This window comes from Ursus americanus, chromosome 2, assembly GCF_024610735.1.
Source record: "Ursus americanus isolate L20-20 chromosome 2, mUrsAme1.1.p, whole genome shotgun sequence".
NCBI lineage: Eukaryota > Metazoa > Chordata > Mammalia > Carnivora > Ursidae > Ursus > Ursus americanus.
Genome location: NC_142128.1, coordinates 94,344,238 through 94,369,092, shown reverse-complemented (window position 1 = coordinate 94,369,092; position 24,855 = coordinate 94,344,238). Strand labels below are relative to the sequence as shown.

Below are 24,855 nucleotides of genomic sequence, written 5' to 3'. Positions count from 1 at the left end.
GCCTCCTGCTCTTCTCCCTGGTTATTCTTTATCTTGATATCCTGTTTGTTTCCTTCATTGCACACATCCAAACCTATTACTGGATCTGTATCACTAGACCGTTGCCTTAGGACCAAGGTCTTAATTGTTCTATATCTTTATATCCCCAGTACCTAGCACAGACAGTAGGCACTTGATACATATTTGGTGAGTAAATAACACAAATTTGAGAAGTAGATATTATTTTTTTGTGGAAGAATAATTTTTTTAATTTTTAAAACATTTTAGGGGCACCTGGGTGGCTCAGTTGGTTAAGTGTCTGCCTTTGGCTCAGGTCATGATCGAGTCCCACATTGGGCTCTTTGTTCAGCAGGGAGTCTGCTTCTCCCTCTCCCTCTGCCTCCCGCCCTGCTCCTGCTCTCTCTCTGTGTCATGCACTCTCTCTCTCTCCCTCTCAAATAAATAAAATGTTTAAAATTTTTTTAAAATTGCTATGTTTATTATGTTTTAATTAAAGTACAGTTGACATAGAAGTAAGTATTGTTTCCATTTTAGACATGAGAAAACTGAATCTAAGAGATACTAAGTAACTTAGTCATAATACAGAGCAATGCATTAGCAGACCCTGTTCTTGTCTTATTCTAAAACCTAAAGGGGTGCCTGGGTGGCTCAGTCAGTTAGGCCTCTGCCTTCAGCTCAGGTCATGATCCTAGGGTCCTGGGATGGGGCTGGAGCCCCAAGTGGAGCCCCGAGTGCAGCCTGCTTCTCCCTCTCCCTCTGGCTTCTTCTCCTGCTCCCCCTGCTTTTGCTCTCTCTCTCTCTCTCTCTCTCTCTCTCTCTCTCGTCTGTCAAATAAATAAATAAAATCTTTAAAAATAAATAAGTAAAACCTAAAGAATATGTAATGCTTTATGAAACATAAACAAATACCATATATAGTTACACACACATAGTATGTGCACTGCATGTATGCACACATTTATCATGTGTGTCATAACAATTTTATGACTCACAAAGTTTTCATTACACATTAAAAGTGATTTCTGGGGGCGCCTGGGTGGCACAGCGGTTAACCGTCTGCCTTCGGCTCAGGGCGTGATCCCGGCGTTATGGGATCGAGCCCCACATCAGGCTCCTTCGCTATGAGCCTGCTTCTTCCTCTCCCACTCCCCCTGCGTGTGTTCCTTCTCTCGCTGGCTGTCTCTATCTCTGTCGAATAAATAAATAAAATCTTTAAAAAAAAGTGATTTCTGATTATAAAATCAGGAAATTATAGAAAGGCATGCATAAAATATTTTTTAAAATCTGATTGCTCTAAGAAAACTATTGTTAATGTTACCATTATTAACATCCAGAGTACATTTTTTTAGTCTTTTCTATGGATATGCATATATTTGGGTGTTTTTATAACACAGTTATGGCATAAGCATATTATGGCATAAGCATTTCCCTGATCATTAAGTATTAATCTGAATTTAATGGGTTCAGAATAGTCCATTATGTGGATTTATCATTAATGCATTTATCTGTCTTTATCAAAGGACAGGTTTCGGTATTATGAATATTGTATTCACATTTCTGGAAAATATCAAGATACCGTCAAGTAACAAGGTTAAAGATTATGCGTAGTGTAATGTTGATACATAGTGCCAAACTATTGGTTGAACCAATTCACAGACCCATCCACCACACACGAGTGCTCACTTTCCTAAAGCAGATCAACGTACAGTTTGTCCTCTCTTGCAAGTTCCTGGAGAGAACCGCAAATCTTTGCCGGGCCCGGGAATTTCGGCTGCAGGAACTCCCTCCTTCCAGCAGGAGGCGCCGTCGCCTTCCGCCGGGGTTGGGCCGCCACGGAGGCTTCACGTGATCTGGTCGCCTCTGCGCCGGAGAGCGGTCTTGCGGAGATTTGCCTTGCGTACGGCGCGGCATGACGTAGTACGTAGGGGCTGGCTAGCCGCCATCTTGCTTCTTTTTCTCGCTCGCTCTCTCCCTCTCGGGAAGCAGCGAAAGTGCTTTGGCGGTTTGTCCATCTGCAGCTTCGGCTTTCCTGGTCCGGTGGTCCTTCCAGCCACCCCCTACTCCCAGCCTCCCCTTCCCCTTCCCTCGATCAGAGCTCGGCGGAGACTCTCGAAGTGCGCAGACACACTCCGCTTGACACTCGCCCTGGCCGGTAAGGAAAGCGAGGGCGTAGGAGCTGTGATCAAAGCGGGCCCCATCGGGGAGGGCTGGCGTGGGGCCGCCTGGGGCGTGGGAGCGCACCCCGACGCTGGCGGGCAGATACTGGGAAGCCGCTTGGAGACGGCCTTGGGTCTAGCCAGCCCCCTCTTTTTCTTTGGTTCCCATCGTGTCTGTGTCGGGGGGAAGTCTCGGCCTCCTGGTCGGGGAGCGGGAAACCGGAGTCAGACCCGCCCCATGTGGTCTGCAGCGGGAGTTCCGGACTCGCCGGTCTCTCTCTTCTACCCAGTCCCCAGCTCAGGCCCTGCGGGGGGATTACTCGCTCGCGTTGCCGGCTGAAGAAGGGAGTTTCCATCCTTGGGAAAGGCGGGCGCGCGGTCTTTTTTCCAGATATGTGGCATGCGTCCCCCAAACAACTCAAGGGTTCATCTAGGGCCTTGACTGCCTACTTCTTTTCCGTGTGTAGTGAGGGTGGAATTTGCAGTGAGCAGTGTGTGAGAGAGACCGGGTTAAAGACCTGACTCGGTGGGAGGCTCTTGGGGGGGGGGGGGGATCTGGACCTACCCTCTTCCGCTAGGGACGAGCTGCCCCAACTCCAGAGGAGGGTTTGGTAGTCATTTCATACCCTAGGCCTCGCCATCCCCCAACCTGCGTAGTGAATCCCACTCTGCAGCTCTCTGTCTTTGAGATAGCGTTAATATTATTGGTGTTAGGGTAAAGGCCTCACTTTAGGACTTTCAGGGCATAGGGACCAGTGGGAACACTGATAAATTGTTCTTTTGCCCGAGAGGAATGCGTCTAGTACCTTTAAAGGGATGCATATTTGTTTTGACTTTTTTGAGGTTTCCAACATGCCTGATGTTTGCTGGCTTCTAAAAGCTACCCGGATTTCTGCATTGGCCGATCTTCAGCCTCGGTCCATAGATTCATGCCTTGCTAGGGCACTTGGAATTAATTGTGTGGTAGGCGGCTGTGCTGTAAGATTTTCATTTGGAATGCACCAGAAGAATCACGATTCTTGATTAAGTGCCTGCCTGATAGCGTGCTCCTTCCTGCAAATAAAAACGATAGGGTGATGCTTAAGCACCCACCAAGTCTAACTCCAGCATTTGTTAAAAGTAGATTTAAGCTCCTCTGTTGGTGATTAAGATGCCGCTCTGACTGGAGCCATTTTTAGGTGTGTGTCACAGATGCACTGCAGCAGCATCGTTTCTGGCCCACCTCAAAGGCACTGATCCCCTAAAAACAATTAGGAATAGGTTGGATTTGGATTTTATCTTCAACACGTAGTCAAATAGTGATTTCCTTCTTTTCTATAATGGACTTGTGAGAATCCAGGCTTTTTACTTTTATATTTTGGTTTTGTGAGCTTATATATGTGGCTGTTTTCCCTCCACCATTAGTTGACGTTTTACTGTATGCTGAGCATAGTAATAAGCCCTTTACCTACATGATCTTTCCTTGAGGGAGGTGCTGTTATTTTCATCATCCCATTTTACAGATGAGGAAATGAAATCTACGGTATTAATTTGACCAAGGTCACTCAGGCGTTATTGGTAGTGCTGTAGAGATCAAGCCGAGACTGTCTAAATCCAAAGGACGCTCTGGGCCATCAGCTGCCTTCCTGTTCCTTGTAATTTCAGAAACTGTAGTAACTAAAGATGCAGCATTGTTAACCTAGTTTTTTCTTTCATTTGATTTCAGTGTAGAAACATTGTTGCATACAATGGTGAAAGTGCTGCAAGGTGTAAAAAATAGGTTATAACTACTTTGGGGATAGGATAGGTTTTCTACCTTTTTCTATTCAAAGGCCAGTTGGTTAAAACTCTTAACTGTATAGTATGGCGTACAGTTTTTAAATTTTGAGATCCGGCCTGTATTATTGATAAAATATTTCCCCTTCTGTAAAATGGAGGTGATGACGATAATAGTAACTTCCCTCCAAGGTTTGCTGTGGTATTAATAAAGATAATGTGTGTAAAGGGCTAATTGCTGTGCTTAGTATATAGTAAAAGGCCAGCTAATAGTGAATTGGCAGAATATTAGTAGAAGAAAGTACTCTCCCAAGCAGTGAGTAATCTGTATATTCTTAGAATGGAGTATATATTCTTTGGGAATTTAAATAGTTTTTCTTTCTTTCTTTCTACACTTAAACACTAGATTTTGTTTCTTAAAGATTTCTTCATGCTCTACAGTCAGTAACCCTGGGTTCAGTATGTTGAGCACAGCTGAAAGTACAGAAGTTCTGACTCATTCTGGCCTGTCTCCCCACTACCCTTATGCCACCCCACCACCTTTATTGGTAAAGTGTCTTTGAAGATTATATTGTTTTCCCCTCCCTCCAAGTGGTTTCCTCTTGCCCTCCCCCCATACACCGCTTCAACTTGTAAGCCAGTTGAGTAACTTCTGTTTCAGAGGCTGTTTATGCCTTATTTGTGTAAGACGGGGATTGATTATTGATAAAGTTTTACACAAATTGGTAGAGAACCCTATTCTTAGAGTGAAGGAGATCCAAGAGTTGTGTCTTACTGAGTTATGACTAACACACTTCCAGTAAAGTGAGATTTATCAACTTATGAAAAGGTAACACAGTGATAGCTTATCTTAGTCAACGCTGTTAACTGTTGCTTAGAAGCTTGAGAATTAATATTAGTTTTCTGAGTCATAGCATTTTAAATTTCTCAGTAATAAAGCCTTTGGTGCATCAGTCAGGACATCATGGCGGGTAAAAGTATTCTCTAGAGAGGGTAACTTCAGTACATTTTCTATTGTGTTTTTTTTCCCAATCCCCAGAAAGGCTAAATATAAACTGATCTTTTTGCCAGTTATATTTGTAGTCATTTTGCTGTAGATTAACAGAATGCCAGTCATGTTTTGGGGCCTATGTGTGTGCATGTTTGCCAGCAAATCAGATGAAACAAGGGCTTTTAGTGAATTTCAACAGCGGTCTAGTTGGCAGACAAAAACTTTTATATGGTTAGCATCTACGTACAGTCTGAAAACAAGGTAGCAATTAAGTTATTACCATTAGTGTGATGTAATATTCTCCCCCCTGTGCGATGCTGCTGGGTGCTCTACATTAAGGAGGATGGGGTATAGTCAGCCATTGTGGAGCACATATGATATTAAAAAAAACACTTGGATGTTATTTACATAGCATATTATTTAGTAATTTTCTTTTTACCTATGTTGCAATATTAGTCTGTTTTCCTTTACTAAATTGTTTGCATGTCGTCATCACCTTATACAGTGGTTGGCATATACTTAGATTTTATTCCTGAATGTATGAGAGTAGGAACAGAAGAATAGACCCACAACCAAGATTCAACTGACAGATATCTTAGTGGAGCAAAAGAATACCTTTTCATCCCCCCCGCCCCCCCTTATTTACACATTAGAATAGTATCAGATGCTTTCAAACAGTTTGTGTTTATGTACTATGCATTGTGAGATTTATTTGCAGCAGATTTTCCTTTCTAGTTTTTAGATTTATTCAACAAACATTAAAGATTCTTTTAATTTTTTTTTTAAAGATTTTATTTATTTATTCGACAGAGAGAGAGACAGCCAGCGAGAGAGGGAACACAAGCAGGGGGAGTGGGAGAGGAAGAAGCAGGCTCATAGCAGAGGAGCCTGATGTGGGGCTTGATCCCAGAACCCCGGGATCACGCCCTGAGCCAAAGGCAGACGCTTAGCCGCTGTGCCACCCAGGCGCCCCTCTTTTAATTTTTTTTTTAAAAGATTTTATTTATTTATTCGACAAAGATAGAGACAGCCAGCGAGAGAGGGAACACAAGCAAGGGGAGTGGGAGAGGAAGAAGCAGGCTCAGTGGAAGAGCCCGACGTGGGGCTCGATCCCATAACGCCGGGATCATGCCCTGAGCCGAAGGCAGACGCTCAACCGCTGTGCCACCCAGGTGCCCCTCTTTTAATTTTGTAAGGCCTAGTGAGTCAGAGGAATATGGCTTTTGGTTCCCACTGCCAAGATGCTCACAGTTTTAAAGATTAATGTTAAAAGTTATCATGTGATCGTTGGATTATACCAGAAGATAAAAAAAAGACATAAAAGCAGATAAGGGAAGTTTGGGGCAGAAAATCCATATATGAAAATTGTCTGTAGTATAGGTCACGTATCTAGTTGATTACAAATGAAGGCATGATGGCCAAGAGAGATCATGAATAATTACAATTATTAAAAAGAAGAATTCCAGTTATTAATATTTGTTGAGCACTTTCCATGCCAGGCACTGAGCTAAGATAAATATGGATTATCTTTTTCAATCTATACAATACACCTAGGTGGTAGATTATTTTATCTCTGTTAACACAACTAGAAAACAGGGATTTTTTTTTTTAAGATTTTATTTATTTATTTGATAGCCAGCGAGAGAGGGAACACAAGCAGGAGAAGTGGGAGAGGAAGAAGCAGGCTCCCAGTGGAGGAGCCTGATGTGGGGCTCGATCCCAGAACTCCGGGATCACGCCCTGAGCCGAAGGCAGATGCTTAACGACTGAGCCACCCAGGCGCCCCAGAAAACAGGGATTTAAAGAGGTTTAAGTAATTCGTTCAGACTTACTGAGCTAGTAAGTGGGATTCGAATCATTGACCCAGAGCCTAACGGTAGTGCTTAAGTTCTACCCTACATGGACTTCCCAGTGGCCAGTATTGCCCAACCTTAAGACAACTCATGACTTTTTAAATCTTTCAAACCATCTGTCTTAATATTTTTCTTTAATTCAACTTACTATCTTTTAATTAAGTGAATTTCAAAGAAAATATACATGATTATTTGCTGTTATTTTTTTTTCTTCAGTGTGTTTCAAAATAAACATAATTTTAAATATGCTTCTATGGACCACTTAAAATCATCTTGTATGTCATCCGTAGTCTTTTGTATTTCACACTTTAGGACATAAATGCTTTAAGAAATGAATGCTGGATAGAATCAGGCAACAGTTGGAATTGATGAAGGCCAGAAGTGATGAAAGACTAGAATGGAACAGATTCATCACAGGCAATGGCAGTATTACAGGAGATGAGCTATAAATTAGAGCCTTAACTACCTACTCGGGGCAACCATTTCCATGATAAACTACAAAGTGAAGGTATATATCTGTTAGACAGAAATATAGCAGGATATCTAAGACCATCTATGGCAAGAGAAGGAGAGCAACAATGAATAAGTGAAGGAGGAAGTCATTACAGAAATCAGGATGGAGGGGCGCCTGGGTAGCGCAGTTGTTAGGCGTCTGCCTTCGGCTCAGGGCGTGATCCCAGCGTTTTGGGATGGAGCCCCACATCGGGCTTCTCCGCTGGGAGCCTGCTTCTTCCTCTCCCACTCCCCCTGCTTGTGTTCCCTCTCTCGCTGTCTATAAATAAAATAAAATCTTTAAAAAAAAAAAAAGAAATCAGGATGGAAGAGAGTAATCTAAAAAATAGGATTATTAGAGCCGAATGTAGCAGAGTAGAAAGATCTAAGAGAAGTGGCCTTTGGATTTGGCTGAGAGATCATTGGTGACCCTAAAAGAATTAAGGTCAAGTAATGAGGTTGGAAGGTTATGCAGGGATAAGTAGTGAGACTTCTTGATTTTTAGGTGACTTGAATACTCAATATGCACTTTGGACTATGAATGTAAAAACCTAGGTTTAGTCCTTTTTGTCACCTAAGTTTTGTCCTTTGTGCCTGCTGTTAACTTTGGAGGCGAGTGACATGGCTTCTTCAAATTTTAGATCCAGGTGTTCCCTGCTTTTTGAAGGTTCGGACTACCCCACTTTGCTTTTATGAAAGACATACATTATAACCTGCTTTTGCTAACTGAAAATTCTGAAGAGAATTTTTGTTTTTATGGAAAAAGGCCAAAAGTGAAAATAGGCAGCTGCGAGATAGAGACAGAGCGCACCCTGAGCAGCAAGTGTGGTGCCACCAAGCTCCTTCCCCTGGAACTACACTCAGCATCTAGTTTGTCAGTGTACTTTATCATGATATATTTTGTGAATTTGTTACCAAGATGTGTCGTAAGGTGTCAGAAAAGCCTAAGAGGTTATTTCTTGGGTCAGGGAGCAGCACAAAAAGTTTTCCATATGAATTAATGGTAATTGTTTCTTTGTTGTAGCCATTTCAGCTTACAAAAGGTTTAAGAGGAACACTTTGCTTTCTGATAGCAGGGGAAACCTGTTTTTTCATTTGTGAAATAAGGAAAATACCCATTTCCCCTATCTTAGAGGATTGTTGCAAAGATTATATATTAAATGTGTTTCCCTGTATGTTTTGACTTTTATATTCTTTGATATTACATGAGCCTTGACCATATTTAAAACAGGAAAGAGAACTATGAAAAGTAGGAAGTTAAAGGTAAAGGGAGGGTGGTTCTCCATGATGTTGGAAGATCCCTTCCAAATAAATCTTGAGTTTACAAGATAAGAGATGGATGCCTGTGTGTTTGGAGAATGGGTGGCTAGAGAAGTTAATACTTGATCATCCTTTCCTCTTTACTAATGAATAATCTGAAAGTGTAGGGTTGCTGTGTATGATTATGCAGTTTGTGTACTGCACAAATGTGTGGGTCTGAAGGAGGCAACAAGGACTGAAATCTACTCCATGCTCTGCTTGCAGAGTGTCCTGTGCTCTGGCTAGGCCTCCCAGAGTTAATTGTCCCATCACTTCCCCACCTTTCCCCAGTGTATGAGTACCCCACCCAGAGGATTACCTGTATCTTCCCAGAAGGGTATGTTTTTCTATTTGCACAAAAAGTTCACCAAGGAACAAAAAGCCTAGTACTTTTTACTATGGGTTAAGTAGTTGAACAAGTACACATCAACTTTATCCAATGTATTTTATTTTAAAGATTTGTTTATTTCAGAGAGAGTGCGAGCGAGCATGCACGCACGAGCAGAAGGGGCAGAGGGAGAGAGAAGTAGACTCAGGGCTGAGTGCGGAGCCCAACATAGGGCTCCATCTCACCCACCCTGAGATTACAGCCTGAGCTGAAACCAAGAATGAGAGGCTTAACCAACTGTGCCACCCACGCGTCCCTATCCAGTGTATTTTAAAGATGAATATTGTAGCTTATTCAGTATTTCTGGTAACTAGGAAATAGACCATATATGTAGATCTTAACTAAAGAAGCACAACATAAGAGGTATAGAATTAACTTCTGAAGGTCAGGAAAATGGAACGGATAGAGAAATTTTACTTTAAAAGCCGGAATTGAATGAGACTTTTGACAGAAGTAGAGATTGGTTATATTTCTGTATGAGTTTTTGAAATTTAGATAAAAATTGGAACTTTTGTTGTGCAATTCTATGAGTTTTAATATGTGTACATTCATGTAACTCACATCAAAATTAGGATTCAGAATGTAGAAAGATGAAATATCTCACATTTTGGAGGCAGAGAAAGTATCTCTCCTGCTGAAGAAAGAACTTGTTGAATAAGGATTAAAAAGTCAGGAATAGGAGTGCCTGGCTGGCTCAGTCAGAAGAGCATGCGACTCTTCATCTCAGGGTCATGAGTTGGAGCCTCATGTTGGGTATAGAGATTGCCAGGAAAAAAAAGTAATAATAAACAACAGATATTGTTTTATTGTGTAGTTTTGTGTATGACAAACTGGAAACATGGAGAGAATGAAAGTAGAAAGTAGCAAAGGGAGAGATGGGTATGCTTACATGTCTGAAGACAGACATTTTAATGATAGAGGAACAGAGCCAGTGCGTGGCAGGGAGGGATGCTAACCAGTTCTCTACACGTACAAATTTAAACTTGAAATTCCAACCCTTGAAGGCAGCAGATTAGTTATATGAAAGGTTTAGGATAGTTCATGATGTCAGTTGACCATCTTGAAAGAGACTGCTTCTGTTTTTCTGCTATAACATATAGCATACTTGCCATGTAAAAAATAGTGGATGGAAGAAGCTTTTATGCTTTGGTTTTTATTTGTAATGTTTAAGCTTCGAAAACATTATTACCATTTGTTAAGCTTTTATTAAGTGCCAGACACTATTTTAAGAGTTTTTTTTTTTTTTTTGAGATTTTATTTATTTATTTGACAGAGAGAAAGAGAGACAGCCAGCGAGAGAGGGAACACAAGCAGGGGGAGTGGGAGAGGAGGAAGCAGGCTCCCAGCGGAGGAGCCTGATGTGGGACTCGATCCCAGAGCGCTGGGATCACGCCCTGAGCCGAAGGCAGACTCTTAACGACTAAGCCACCCAGGTGCCCCCATTTTAAGAGTTGTATACACACTTGGTTAATTAAATGTCATAATAGACTAGAAGATATAGCCCACAGATGAGGAAATACAAAATCAGAATTATATTTAATGACTAGGGAAATGCATATGCCATAATATGCATATGCCACAATTATGCTGTAAAAACACCTAGCTACAAAATGTTAGAGCTGGGATTTTAACCAAACCAGTTTTAAGAAAAGTAATGGTGTGATATGAACAGTTTAAAAATACTGTAAGTTGTCAAAAAGAGTAATGTGGCAATCACCTCATCTAGTAAATGGTGGACACATAGATTTGTTACTTTGCTAGAACATAATTTATGGTACAGAAGGTTTGATAGCTACATATCTTTTCTGATTGTTAAGGCATTCTGCCCCAGAAACTTAATTCACATGTTTCAGTTTCTAAGAACAGCTTGAGCCCTTCTACCATTCTGATTAGAATTCCAACAGATTTATTTATATTACACTTTGTTTTTAAAAATGACAATTTTTAATGCTTTTGCTGTAGTGCTATTTGTAGTAGAAGCACTCAACATATGGTGGTATTCTTAGCTTTTCTATTATAGCAGCAAATGTGATCTTAAAAATACTTGATGCCACTCTGACTTTAGAATTACTAAGTGATTATAACAATTGAAGATCGAAATGAACTTAGAAGTTGACCAGTTTGATCTCTTACCGAGAGCAAGACCTTTTCATTTTAAATGGAAAATTTAGTTTAAAATTTGATAGACATATGTTCTCTTAAGTTAATACATCAGCTTCCCTGGTCCTTGTCAACTCCAGCTGCCCTGAGAAAAATATCATAGGGGCACCTGGGTGGCTCAGTTGGTTAAGCTGCCTTAGGCTCAGGTCATGGGTGGGCTCCCTGGTTAGCAGGGAGTCTGCTTCTGCCTCTGCCCCTCCCCCTGGCTCGTTCTTTCTCTCTCTTCTCTGCCTAAAATAAATCAATAAAATTTTTTAAAAAGAAAGAAAATACCATAGACTAGGTGGCTTAACAGGAATTTATCACAGCTCTGGAGGCTGGAAAACCAAGATCAGAGTGCCCACATAATCGGGTTCCGGTGAGGTCTTTCTGGCTTGCACATGGCTGTTTTCTAGCTCTGTGTCTCCCATGTGGTTGGGGGAGAGCTGTGGTGTCTCGCCTTAAAAGAGCACTAATCCCATTAAGAGGCCCACCCTCATCACCTCAGCTAAACCTAATTATCTCCCGAAGGGCCTCTCTCCAAATACCATCTGTCACATTGAGAGTGTAGGACTTCAACATAGGAATTTTGAGAAGAGAAACAATTCTGTACATAGCTTCCCCCTGCCTCTCTCTCTCTCTCTCTCTTTTTTTAACAGTCTTCAGTGCATTGAGTCTTAGACTTTTTACATTATTATATTTCTACAACAGATGGAATACATTTTTACTGTATTTTGTTAACTATAATTTTTTTATCCTTGATATTTTATTCTGTATTGTAGTGCAGTAAATTTTGAAAATAAAAACTTGAATCTTTTATTTATTTATTTTTTTTTTTTAAAGATTTTATTTATTTATTTGACAGAGATAGAGACAGCCAGCAAGAGAGGGAACACAAGCAGGGGGAGTGGGAGAGGAAGAAGCAGGCTCATAGCAGAGGAGCCTGATGTGGGGCTCGATCCCATAACGCCAGGATCACGCCCTGAGCCGAAGGCAGACGCTTAACCGCTGTGCCACCCAGGCGCCCCAAAAAACTTGAATCTTTTAGAATCTCCTTAGCCTAAAATGACATGTTATTTATTATTACATTTTAAAGATTTGATGTTTATCTCTTTTATAATGAAAATTAAATTCAGATTTTCATATGGAGAGGTTATCTGGGCGCTGGCTTTGCCATAAAGTCTGGATTTAATTTTGGCCCTATCTCTTCGTAGCTAAATGAGTTTGGGGCAAGTTATTTTTACTTGACTAAAGTTGATTCTTCATTGGTAAATTTTGGTGACTTGGGCTTTGAGCTCTTATTTCCAGCCTGATATTTTTACATCTGTAGAGTTCAGATTTTTTAAAGATGGCTTCAAGAGACATTATTACATTAGAGTGTATAGAATTTACATCCCTCTTCATGTTAGAAGTGGGAGACAAATACAGAGGATCATTCAAGGTTTTAAATCTAGAGGTCAGGGACGGGTGCCTGGCTGGCTCAGTCAGAAGAGCATGCAACTCTTGATCTCAGGGGTTGTGACTTCGAACCACACATTGGATGTAGAGATTACTTAAATAAAATTTTAAAAAAGATAAATCTAGAGGTTAGGGAAAGTGGTTGTGGTGAAGTTGGGGAGAAGAGTGTGTTTGGGAAAGCAGGTGAGCTTTTTGGTTTTACCTTTTTTTTTTTTTTTTTTTTAAAGTAGGCTCCATGCCCAGTGCAGGGTTCAAACTCATGACCCCAAGACCAAGGGTCGCATGCACCAGCTAGGCGCCCATTTTAAACTTTTTCTTTTGGAATAATCTTAATCTCACAGAAAAACTGTAAAAATAGTATGAAAAATTCCTGTATTCCTTCGTCCCTATTCCCTGGTTGTTCATAGTTTACCATATTTATCACTCTCTGTGGGTATGTGTACATATGCACACTCAGTCACATTAACAGTGTGTGCTTGACTTTTAATGTCTGCTGTTCTAAACCCCTGTCATCACCTGAAACCTTAAATTTACGTCATAAGCTCCTGTGCCTCCAATTTTCTCACTCAGTACATTTCCTCCTTTTGTTTTTATTTATTTTTTATTTTTTAAAAGATTGTATTTATTTGAGAGAGAGCGAAAGTGAGAGAGCACAAGCAGGAAGAGAGACAGAGACAGCAACAGAGACGAGTGGGGAGGAGAGGGAGAAGTGGACTCCCTGCTGATCAGGGAGCCCGATGCGGGGCTTGATCCCAGGACCCTGAGACCATGAACTGAGCCGAAGGCAGACATTTAACTGACTGAACTACCAAGGGGCCCCTCCTGTTGTTTTTATTAAATGAACAAAGCAATCCATAGTAAGCTTGACTCAGTAAGCATTTAATAATTACTATTGGTGGAGCTTTTATACAATCATATTAAAATTGGCAGTTCCTTCTACTGTCCTCCATATTCTATTCCACCTTCTTCTGCCTTACTCTCTGGCTTAGACTTCCATGAAATGTTACTCTAACCATTTCCCTGGCAGTATCTTCTCCGGCCTTACTTTTCTTTACGCACCTATGGCACAGCACTAATTCCTTATCATTCCAGCTGTTGTGTTCTTCCCACCATTCCCCATTCCTGAATGTGCTGCTGGACGTTAATGAGAGTCTTCAAACTGGACAGCCTTGGGAATACTGTATATCAGTTGTCTCCAGCTTCTACTGGGTTGCCAGCACTGATTGTCAATGCCTCGTTTGCCTAGTTGTATATCTTTGCAAACCTTTTCCAACCTTCTCACATTTCCTGTTATCTCCACTCAGTTGATGAAGACAACATGTCTTTTTCATTTGTTCCTAGTAGTGCCTGATAATACAGTAGGCGCTGGATAAACATTTGTATGAATGAATAGGAGAATCAAAAATTTGAGTTTGTAGTTCTGTCCAGAAGTTTAAGTGGAGACATTTTGTTCTATAGACAATTAAAAAATGTATGTCTGAAGTTCGTAGTTTGAAGGAAAGTTTTAGGAATTATACTTATTGAAGCAATGAACAATAGTTGAGATAGCCGAGGGAGCAGGCACATAGAGGGGGCTGGTAAAGAGGGATGGCAAAAGCACGTTAACATTTATGTAGAGGGATAGAAAAAAAGGAGAGCTGTCAGAGAGTTACAGAAACCAAAGAAAATGGTTTACACAGAATCCTTTTGCTTTTTATATTTGTATTGATACTTGACTATTACTTATTACTTACTAGAGATTCTTCCTTTATTCAGTAAAACATTTGTTGAGTGCATATAGTATGCTCATTTGGAAATGGTTGCAGGGTCTTTTTAATGTTAACTATTTAAATCAGTGAGTCATTGTATTCCATTTTCCAGAGGAACTAAACTCTCACCATAAGATAACGAGGAAAGAAAGGTAAACAGAGCTTGGATACTTAGAAAGCCCATGGTGGCCAGAAAGATAATTGTCATTTAATTCAAATTGAGCAGATTGGCAATTTGTGAAAAGTGTGGGGTTTTTTCAAAAATGGTAGATTTTAAATATCACTGATATCACTAAAACAATGTTTTTAGTGTTGAATACTTTAAAATACTTTTGTAATGGTGAGTAATCATAGAATCTTATAATTTTTGAGACTGAAGGAATTTTAGAGATCATAGCCAGTCTCGCCTCAATGTGGAAAACCCTTTACAGATTTTTTTTTAAATTTTTAACCTGTGATAGCTGTCCTTCATGAAAACCATCCTTTTGTAACCACTGTTGTCATTTTTTTTCATTTTGAAAGGTTGTTATTTATATTATCATAAACTGCTGCCTTCCAAATTTCCCTTCGACCTTTTGAAATAGTCTGTTTGTTTTTAAAATACTTGCTTTTTTCCTGTCTTCTTTCATCTTAACACTTTTTTGCCCCCCCCCCCATTGTTACAAGGTAATACACATTGTTCAGATCTGGAAAATGCAGATGCTCATGTTTCGGTATATCTAATTTCAGTGAAAAATACTAGTTTCTTACAGTCTTTGCTCAGGGTCACAGAACCTTGAATTTAGAAGTATGATTACTTTCTCTTCCCTTAAAGGGGGTATATTTATTATTCAGTAGCTGTTTTTGTAGACTTACCCTCAGACCCTAATGATTCAGATTTTTAGGTACATAGTAAGCAGGACAGTAAAAAAAAAAAAAAAAAAAAAAAATTCTTAATAGCATGCAAGTAACAAAAAGTTGTTTTTTATTTTTATTTATTTTTTTGAAGATTTTATTTTACAGAAAGAGAGGACAAGCAGGCAGAGGGAGAAGCAGGCTCCCAGCTGAGCAGAGAGCCCAATGCAGGGATTGATCCCAGCACCCTGGGATCATGATGAGAGCCGAAGGCAGACACTTAACCGACTGAGCCACTCATGCATGCGCCCCCAAAAAGCTTTTTAAAATTAAAAATGATACAAGTAGAGGGTAGAGTTCCTTTGTTCTGTGACTGTGCCAGTACATTTTTTGAAATCAGAATCTGGCAAGTTGAAAAGAAATGCCCCTGTGGAGCTTACTGGTTTCAAGGGTTTTTAAATTACTAATTATGTAAATTGTACCATTTTGTTACTTAAGATGTGGATCTGCAGAATGCAGCCATACCTTATTCAGCAACTGAGATTTTTTTTAATTAATTTTCTTCAGTGGCTCTTCATTGCATTTAGAATAAACTGGGCAGTACTCCTTAGCCTAGCCTGGTAGTTCTGCCTACTCTGACTTCCTCTCCTGCCTCTCCCCGTTCCAGATCAAAATTGGGTTTTCCCCCCTGGTGGTCCCACTGTGGCTGTAGTTGCATACCTTGGGGATATTGAAAGTTCAGTTCCAGACCAGTGTACTAAAGCAAATATTTCAATAAAGGGAATCAAATGAAATTTTTTTGGTTTCCCAGTGCATATGAAAATTATGTTTGTGCTATATTGTAGTGTATTAATTGTGCAATAGCATTATGTTTCTTAAAAACACTGTGTGTGTGTATGTGTGTGTGTATATATATATATGTACACACTTTTTTTTTTTTTAAGATTTTACTTACTTATTTTAGAGAGAGAGAGAGAGATAGCAAGAACAGGAGGGGCAGGCAGGAGGAAGGGAAAGAGAATCTCAAGCAGATTCCACGCTGAGCAAGGAGCCCAGCATAGGGCTTGATCCCAGGACCCTGAGCTCATTACCTGAGCTGAAACCAGGAATTGGATGCTCAACTGACTGCACCATCCAGGCGCCCCAACAATATATATGTCTTAAGTAAAAGTTACTTTATTGCTAAAAATGCTAACCATCATCTAAGCTTTCTTTTCGCAGTGGAAGATTTTGCCTCCATGTTGATGGCTACTGACTGATCAGGGTGGTTGCTAAAGGTTGGGGTGGCTTTGCAGTTTCTTAAAGTAAGACAGCACTGAAGTTTGCTGCATCAAGTGACTGTTCTTTCGTGAACAATTTCTTTGTAGATTGTGATGTTGTTTGATAGCGTTTTACCCTTAGGAGAACTTTTTTACAGTTTGAGTCAGTCTTCTCAAACCCTGCCACTGCTTTATCAACTATGTAATATTCTAAACCCTTTGTTCATTTCAGCAGTCTTCACAATATCTTCACCAGGAGTAGATTCCATTTCAAGAATCTACTTTCTTTGCTCAGCCATAAAAATCAACTCATCCATTTAAATTTGATCCTGAGATTTTGGCAGTTCTGTCCCATCTTCAGGCACCACTTCTCGTGCTCGTTCTCTTGCTGTTTCCACCACATTTGCAGTTTTCCAGCTCTGAAAGTCCTAGATGCATATTCTGTTTCATTGACTTGGAAAATCTGTTAGTATAGCCATTTTCATTAATTGTTTTAGTTAGGTCTTCTGGATTATTTGTTGCAGCTTCTACATCAGCACTTGTTTCAGCTTGCACTTGTGTGTTATAAAGTTGGTTTCTCTCCTTTAACCTCATTAACCAACCTCTTCCAGTTTCAGATTTTTCTTTAGTTTCCTCACCTCTCTCAGCCTTCATAGAATTGAAGAGAGTTAGGACCTCACCCAGGATTGGGCTTTGGCCTAAGGGAATGTGGCTGTTGGATCTTCTGTTTGATCCAGATCACTAAAACTTTCTCTGTATCAGTGGTAAAAGTGTTTCACTTTCATTCCTGTGTTCACTGGAGTAGCACTTTTAATTTTAAGAATTTTTCTTTCGAATTCACAACTTGGCTGACTTTGGTGCGAGGGGCCTAGCTTTTGGCCTTCCTTTTCTCACTGAGCTTAATCATTTCTAGCTTTTGATTTAAAGTGAGAGACACGAGAATTTTCCTTTCAGGTGAACACTACAGACCCTTGTAGAGTTATTAATTGGCCTAATTTCAATATTGTTGTGCTTCGGGGAACAGCTGATTGGTGGGCGGTCAGAACACACAACATATATCAGTTAAGTTCATTGTCTTAGTTTGTGGTACCCCAAAACAAGGATAATAGTAACATCAAAGATCACTGATAACAGAGCGTCATAACGGGTATAATAATAATGAAAGAGTTCATAATATGAGAATTACTAAATGTGATACAGACATGAAGTAAGCAAGTGCTGTGGGAAAAATAGTGCTGACAGACTTGCTCATTGGACGCAGGGCTGCCACAAACTTCCATTTGTAAAAAAACACCGTATCTGCAAAGCACAATAAAATGACGTATGCCTATACTTAGGAGACACCTGAGGAGCTTTTCAGAGAATACTGTTGCCAGACCCAGTCAGAAATCCTGGTTTAATTGGTCTGGTACAGGGACTGTAGTATCTTTACAAACCTTCTGGGATAAGTCTGCAGCCTGTGTTGAGAACCACTGATTGATTTTTCTTCCCTCATGTGACCTTTTCAGAGAGATCTTTCGGACCTTTACCATTGTTTCTAGTCTCTTTCGCCTCTTTGCTATCCCTTTATCCAGTTGAGTTTTTTATTCTTTTATTTTTATTTACTTACTGTTAAAACTTCATGAAGGCAGGGGCTCCATCTGTCTTTCCATGATGTATCTTAACATCTAAGACAGGGTTTGGCAGTATGTTAGTTCTCCACACATTTGTTGTATCTTGTTGAATGAATATTTGTCATTGTAACAGTAAGAAGGCAATTTCAGGCTTGTTGTTTCTGTGTAACCTGTAGAGGATTGCTTTGTGAAATTGTATTTCAGAGAATTTACTAAATCCTCCAGCAGGCTTTAAGAGATCATTGGTTTCATTACTTAAGGTTTTAGTATCCAGGGATGCACACACACACACAAAGGTATGTTATCCCTTGGAAACTTATGGATGTGAGTTAGCTTCTTATGCCAGTGCTCAAAAGGAAGAGATGTTACCATACTTGCAAGTGCCTTTGATGGTGTAAGGAGCATTAATGACAGTTGTGTTATGCTCAGTGAATATTCACTTAACACACAGTAGTTATGTGCATGTTTTTGTTACTTTCTCCCATTTTTATTTGTTGCATAAACCACAAGGCAGATAAGAAGTCAGATGAGCCCACACTTATCAACTACTTTTTGTTTACCTATAGTCTTTGCTATTATTCTTACGTATTTTAGATATGTTATGCCATTGAGGATAGATTTTTAAATTCTTTTTACTTAATCATATGCATTTTTTTAATCCTCTGGTCTTGAAACTAATTTTTTTTTCATTTCAAGTCATTGCTCTTAAAAACACCTGCAATTTTTTCTTTTCTGTTACAAAAGCAAAGTGCATTTACTGTTTATATTTAGATATTGCAGTATGTATAACAAAGTCAAAGTTGCTTGTAATCAGAGGAGTATAGCTGCTGCTGGTAATTTTGTGATATGCTTTTGTAGACCTTCATGCTTGTCATGTATGTTGTATTTCTTAATACTTACATTATTTGTTTAAAAATAATATATACTTTTAAACTTATCTCTTGAGCATCTTTCTGTACAAATCTCTGCGTATTTTTATGAAGATCTCAAACTAAACATGTCTAAGAACTCTTGCCTCCCCTTCTCCCCCATCTTCCCTAAATATAGTCTTCCCCACCCTACTCATGTCTAGCTTTTCAAGCTCCAGACCAAAATTGTCCTTATTTCCTCTTTACTGGCCTCCTCTACCTAGTCTCCATTTTTCAGCCACAGCTACATCATCTTGTGCCTAGGCTTTTGTAGTCTATGGTGTTTCCACTTTCCACCTTTGGCCCCCTACAATCCATTCTTCACATTGTAGCCAGGTTGTTTTTAAAAACCAAAGTCACGTTTGGGCTCAAAACGAATGCTCAGAATCACATTGCTTTAAAGATAAAATTTAAAATTCTGATAGGCCTTCTCATCCAACCCTTTCTTTCCCTTTCAACTCTCCCTTTCTTACTAGCTTCGACTTCAACCGCTTTTATAGAAGTGTTTGAACATGATAAGCATGTCAGGACCTTAGGGCCTTTGCATTTGCTTTTTCTTCAGCCTCAAAGCTGACTCCTTCCCTGTTAGATCCAGATCAGAAGCCTTTCCCTCAGGCCTTTAGTGATCAACTAATCTAAAATAATTATACTTCACTTTGTCACATTGTCCTGTTTAGTTTCATTCATAGCATATGTCACCATCTGAAGTAATCCTATTTACCTGTTTTTTTGAATCACCATGCTAGACAGTAAGACCCGAGAGCAGATTCTAGTGTGCTGTCAAAGAATTCTTTAACCCAAGGTTGCAGAGATTTTGTTTTCTTTAGAAGTTTTTAATTTAGGTTTTTACGTTTTGTCTGTGCTCCTTTTTAAAACAAAATTGAGATACGATTAACATATAACATTGTGTAAGCTTGAGGTGTACGTGTTGATTTCATGCAATTACATATTGCAGAATGATTACTGCTGTAACATTAGCCGATAATCCCATTACATCACAGTTATTTTTTTGTGTAGTGAGAACATTTAAGATCTTGTCTCTTACCAACTTTGATGTATATATATATATATAATACAGTATTTTGACTGTAATCCTAGTGCTGTGCATAAATCTCCAGAACGTACACGTCTTCTGATTTCAAGTTTGTACCCTTTGCTATGGTCCATTTTGAGTTGTTTTTTATATGGTAGGAGGTATGGATCAGAACTCATTTTTTTATGTTATGTATACCTGATTGCTTCAGCACCATTTGCTTCCCCTCTTGCGAGCTCACACTCTCTCAAATAAATGAAATCTTTAGGGGAAAAAACTAAACATTTAATACAGTGCTTATTGGTACTATTTCTCTAATGAATTGTCTATTTATAGCATTAATTTCATTTCTTCAAGTTCTTTTTCTTCAGTTTGTTGAAGTTCTTATATAACCACTTTTTTGCCAGATGTTGAGATACTTCGTTGACAGTTTTTAAACTGCCATTTTCTTTTCATGCTGTGCAGATACTTGGTAGGCTTATTTCTGAAACCCTTGATATGAAATAGATTCCTGTGTTCTGGGTAAAGTTGAAACTATGCAAAACAAAGAAGAAATGTAAATAGGCAGTGGAATATATTCTTCAGGAACACAAAGTTTTGGGCTGAATATGCAAATTTGGGACAATCAGTTGGTTGTCACAGGCATGATGAGATTCCCTACAGAGAAGAGTAGAATGAGAAAGAAGTGAGGACAGGATGGGTAGCAAGGGAGGCAGGATTGGCCTTCAGTGGAATGGGAGGATAGATACATCCACTTTTCTGTTGTGATTTTGAAGACTGCTCCCATATTAGAATCGAGGAGTTTTTTCAAAAGAAGGATTGACCCCCAGGCTCCATCTTGAAACCTCAGCTACTGGTGTATTTTAAATCCCAGGTGATTTCAGTTGCAGCAAGGATTAAGAACCGTTGCTTAGACTATATCTGCTTTTAATAAATCAGTGGGTCCTAAACCTCTGTATGTCTCAGCATCACCTGAGGACTTGATAAAAACAGTGCTGAGCCCCATGCTTAGAGCTCGATTCAGTAGGTCTGGGTTGGGGCCTGGGAATTTGCATTTCTAGAAGTTTGTAGATGATGGAGAACCACTGTAATAATGGCTAGAGGAAGGGAAACCATTGAGAAAGATGCATGTAGATGCAGGTGGGCTTGTAGGTTTGCCTCTAGGTTTCAGGAGTTTCTTACACTGCTGCTTTCTCTATGATGTAGGCCTGTGAGGGTCTCCACTAAGAGAGTGTTGCATGGACAGTTGTGATATTAAGAGAGGTTTGAGGTGCTAAATTGCTATCAAATGAGGGTGAAAGAACACTTAGACCATTTTTCTTGGATTTATCAGTTACTTTTTTTCAGCTGAAGAGAGATCTCCTTGAGTCTTAATTTTGTCATCTAGTACGTGGCTGCCCTTTTGTCACTGTAGATGGAAGTATGTTTTTTTCTCCATCTTTGTTCATGTTGTTGGTGAAAATATGTCAACAGAGTAGATTCTGGGAATACAGCTTTCTTCATACCATCATCATTATTAGCACCCTTGGGATATAATTAATTGTATTCATTCTTCCGTGTATGGAAATAGATAGCAAGGTGTTTATATATTATGTCGTTCTTTTGGTTGCAGGTGAGTCCTTTTCACAATTTATCTCAAGGAAAGATTGTTTATTGTAAATGTATACATGGAGAGCTAAGTGGTTATCTGTAGTTACATGGGGAAGGAGGTGGCATTATGTAATGGACTGACCCAGAGTCTTGATTTCAAATCCAATCTCGTTTACCTCTGAACATCAGTTTCCTCATTTGTAGAATCAGGATGCCAACTATAGCATAAGGTTATTAGACTCAAATGAGATAATGTGAAAATTCTCGATAAATTTTATGGAACTATACACAGTGTGGCAGTTGATGTACGTATGAAACCACACCTCTATATGTAAATTGATATGTAAAACTAGTAGATAAAATGACTTTTATGATGATAGGGGTCTACATAGCCATTCCTTGACTGAATATTTTTTGCATGATCTGTCTGTCTATTCTCTGCTGCCTTTAACTCCTATGTTTCAGTTCTCAATGCTTTTAGCTATTGATGTGGGGTGGGATTTTTTTTGTTGTTGTTTTTTGGGTAGAATTGGCCATCTTCTGCCCTCCTTCCACCGTAACCACTCAAAAAAAAAAAAAAAAAACTATAAAAACCAAAACTGTAAAAGGTTGATGTGTGTATACTTCAATAATTGGAAGGGAAATAGTATGGAATTTGTGTATTTCTTGTGTGTATTTTTCCTCTTTATGAATAGACTACTTTTAAGGTACACCTAAGATTAGGGTACATTAGCTCCAAAGATGAAATTGTCTTTGTATATGAATGTTCTTTAAAATGTTATTTTCTTCTCATAACTTCTCATATATACAGAGACTTCTTTTGATAAGTTCACACCATTTCTTGAACACTTAATCCATAGCCATGAAACAGAATATTGTTTTTAGGTTCCTTGGGTTTATGAGGAAGTGTTCTACTCTTTGCGAATGCAGAGAAAATAGAATGTTTCTTTTTATTCTAAATTGTTAAATTACTACAGGTTTGTTAGATATATACTGCCTGAAAACAGAGGCATACAATTTGTGGAAGAATGATGTTAATCCTCCTATCATATTTGCATTCCATATGTAGAAACTGATTGATGCCTGTCATCTCAAGCCTATTAAATTGAATAGGATTTGTTAAATAGTCTCCATAGATTTACTGTATTTGACCTGCTCATTTCAGTATGGGTTAAAATTCTTTCTTTTCCTTCTTCTTCTTTTTCTTTTTTTTTTTAAGTAGGCTCCACATGGAGTGTGGGGCTTGAACACACAGTTTTGAGCAGATCAAGAGTAGCATGCTCTACCAGCCAAGTCAGCCAGGCGCCTCTGGATTAAAATTCTTATTCTCTATGATACCGTTAAGCAGTTACAAATCATAAATAACTACTATGTTCACTGAATACAGGGCATTTTAGTTTGATTGACTTTGTTGTGTGTTGGCTCTTGGAATTTGACAGTATTAAACAGGTATGAGATTATTATCAATATGAGTTATTGAAGATGGATTTCATTCCTTCGTGTTTTTATTTTTCAGCATTTGTGGGAACATTTGAATTTACTGAGAGTTGTTTTGTTTTGTTTTAAGATTTCATTTATTTATTTGAGAGAGCTAGCACCAGCAGGAGGGAGGGGCAGAGGGAGAGGGAGAAGCAGACTCCCCACTGAGCAGGGAGTCAGATGTGGGACTCGGTCCCAGGATCCTGGGATCATGACCTGAGCCAGGGGCAGACGCTTAACCAACTGTGCCACCCAAGCACCCCTACTGATAGTTTCTTAAAGTAAGCTAAAATGTTCCTCATTTTTCTTTCTTACGTGTGTCTTAAAGGTTTGAAGGGGTGTGGCAGGAGGTTTTGGACTCGATGAGTTTCCACCGAAATGTCGGAGAAGTCAGGCCAGAGCACAAAAGCAAAGGATGGGAAAAAGTATGCAACACTCAGTTTATTTAATACTTACAAGGGTAAATCTTTAGAAACTCAGAAAACCACAGGTGAGTAAAATCAAGTGGCTTATTTTTATGATTTTCATGGTTTTGTTTTATTACTGTGATTGGTACTCTGGAGCTTTTGCTACTAGGAGCTAGGATAAACTCATGTTCATGCAACCCTGTGTACACTGGGCTTTTTATGTGTGCACTCATTTTTCAGGGGGATGAATTAAGTATTTTACGATAGAAAATTTATAAATTATTTTAAAGATTTTATTTGAGAGAGAGCGAGCATGAGCATGATCGGCAGGGGTAGAGGAGAGGGAGAAGCAGGCTCCCCACTGAGCCTCCATCTGGGGACTTCAGGATTGTGACCTGAGCCGAAGACAGCTGCTTAACCAGCTGGGCCACCTTGGGGCCCTGAAAATTTATAAATGTTTTAAAATATGTCTCTTTTTTCCTGTTTGTTATCAGCAGAAAGTAAGTAGAACTGTGTGGCTCCAAAGGGGAGACTTGGTCAATGAGATTGCTAGGCATAGGTACAGTAGTGGGTATTTCCTACTGCTTCTAGTTATGGAAGAGAGAGTCCTGGGGTGTTTTGTTTTGTTCTTTGATACCTTGAGCCCAGTGTTTATAGTTAAAGGTGAAACCTGAACCATGTATGGTATATTAGCAGTGTTCATTATGAATGTAAAGTTAGCATATTTATTCTCTAATAAACTAAATTTTGGTATATTAGCAGTGTTCATTATGAATGTAAAGTTAGCATATTTATTCTCTAATAAACTAAATTTTGAGTTTAAAATAGATTCCTTGAAAAGATTACAAAACCACTTATTGCCTGTGTTTTCCTTTTCATAGTATATAGGGTTGTTAGAATATTTAAATCATCTTTTCAGTGGCTTGATAGTTTAATATAATTTCTACACTGGATTAATGTTGGAGGTGTGTGGCTTAGTTTTAAAATTCTTCTAAGATAGAAGGAAATAATAGTTCAAGATTCCATTAACCCCTGTTGTCTTTCTATATTGTTTTAAGAATAAATTGAGCAATAAAATAGATTTTCTAAGAAAGTTGATGTTATTGACCTTTAGTTGCAGCTCGACATGGATTACAGAGTCTTGGAAAAGTTGGTATTTCACGGCGTATGCCTCCACCTGCTAACCTCCCAAGTCTCAAAGCAGAAAATAAAGGCAATGACCCTAATGTGAACATTGTACCTAAAGATGGCACAGGATGGGCGTCCAAACAAGAGCAGCATGAAGAAGAAAAGTGAGTCAAAGTTAACTAAAAAATCAAACTGTTTCTTTGTAGGGAACCTATTCTTTTGCTTTTTTTAAGATTTTATTTTTAAGTAATCTCCACACCCAACGTTGGGCTCAAACCCATAACCCCGAGATCAGGAGTTGCACACTCCAGCGACTGAGCCAGCC

At 39.2% G+C, this 24,855-nt stretch overlaps 1 protein-coding gene across 13 annotated transcripts in view; it reads left to right on the top strand.

The window, feature by feature from the left end:
- The first annotated feature begins 1,923 nt into the window (after nt 1–1,923).
- PRRC2C (proline rich coiled-coil 2C) overlaps nt 1,924–24,855 on the top strand; it is a 92,350-nt gene continuing 69,418 nt past the window's right edge. For 5 of the 13 annotated variants that reach the window (XM_087858944.1, XM_087858947.1, XM_087858948.1 and 2 more), the window contains exons 1-3: nt 1,924–2,152; nt 23,324–23,485; nt 24,517–24,694. In XM_087858944.1, the coding sequence (XP_087715070.1) occupies nt 23,374–23,485; nt 24,517–24,694 (290 nt within the window). In that variant the 5' untranslated portion in view covers nt 1,924–2,152; nt 23,324–23,373. The remainder of the gene's footprint in view (nt 2,153–23,323; nt 23,486–24,516; nt 24,695–24,855) is intronic. The other 8 variants (XM_045813877.2, XM_045813859.2, XM_087858953.1 and 5 more) reach the window with 3 other exon arrangements.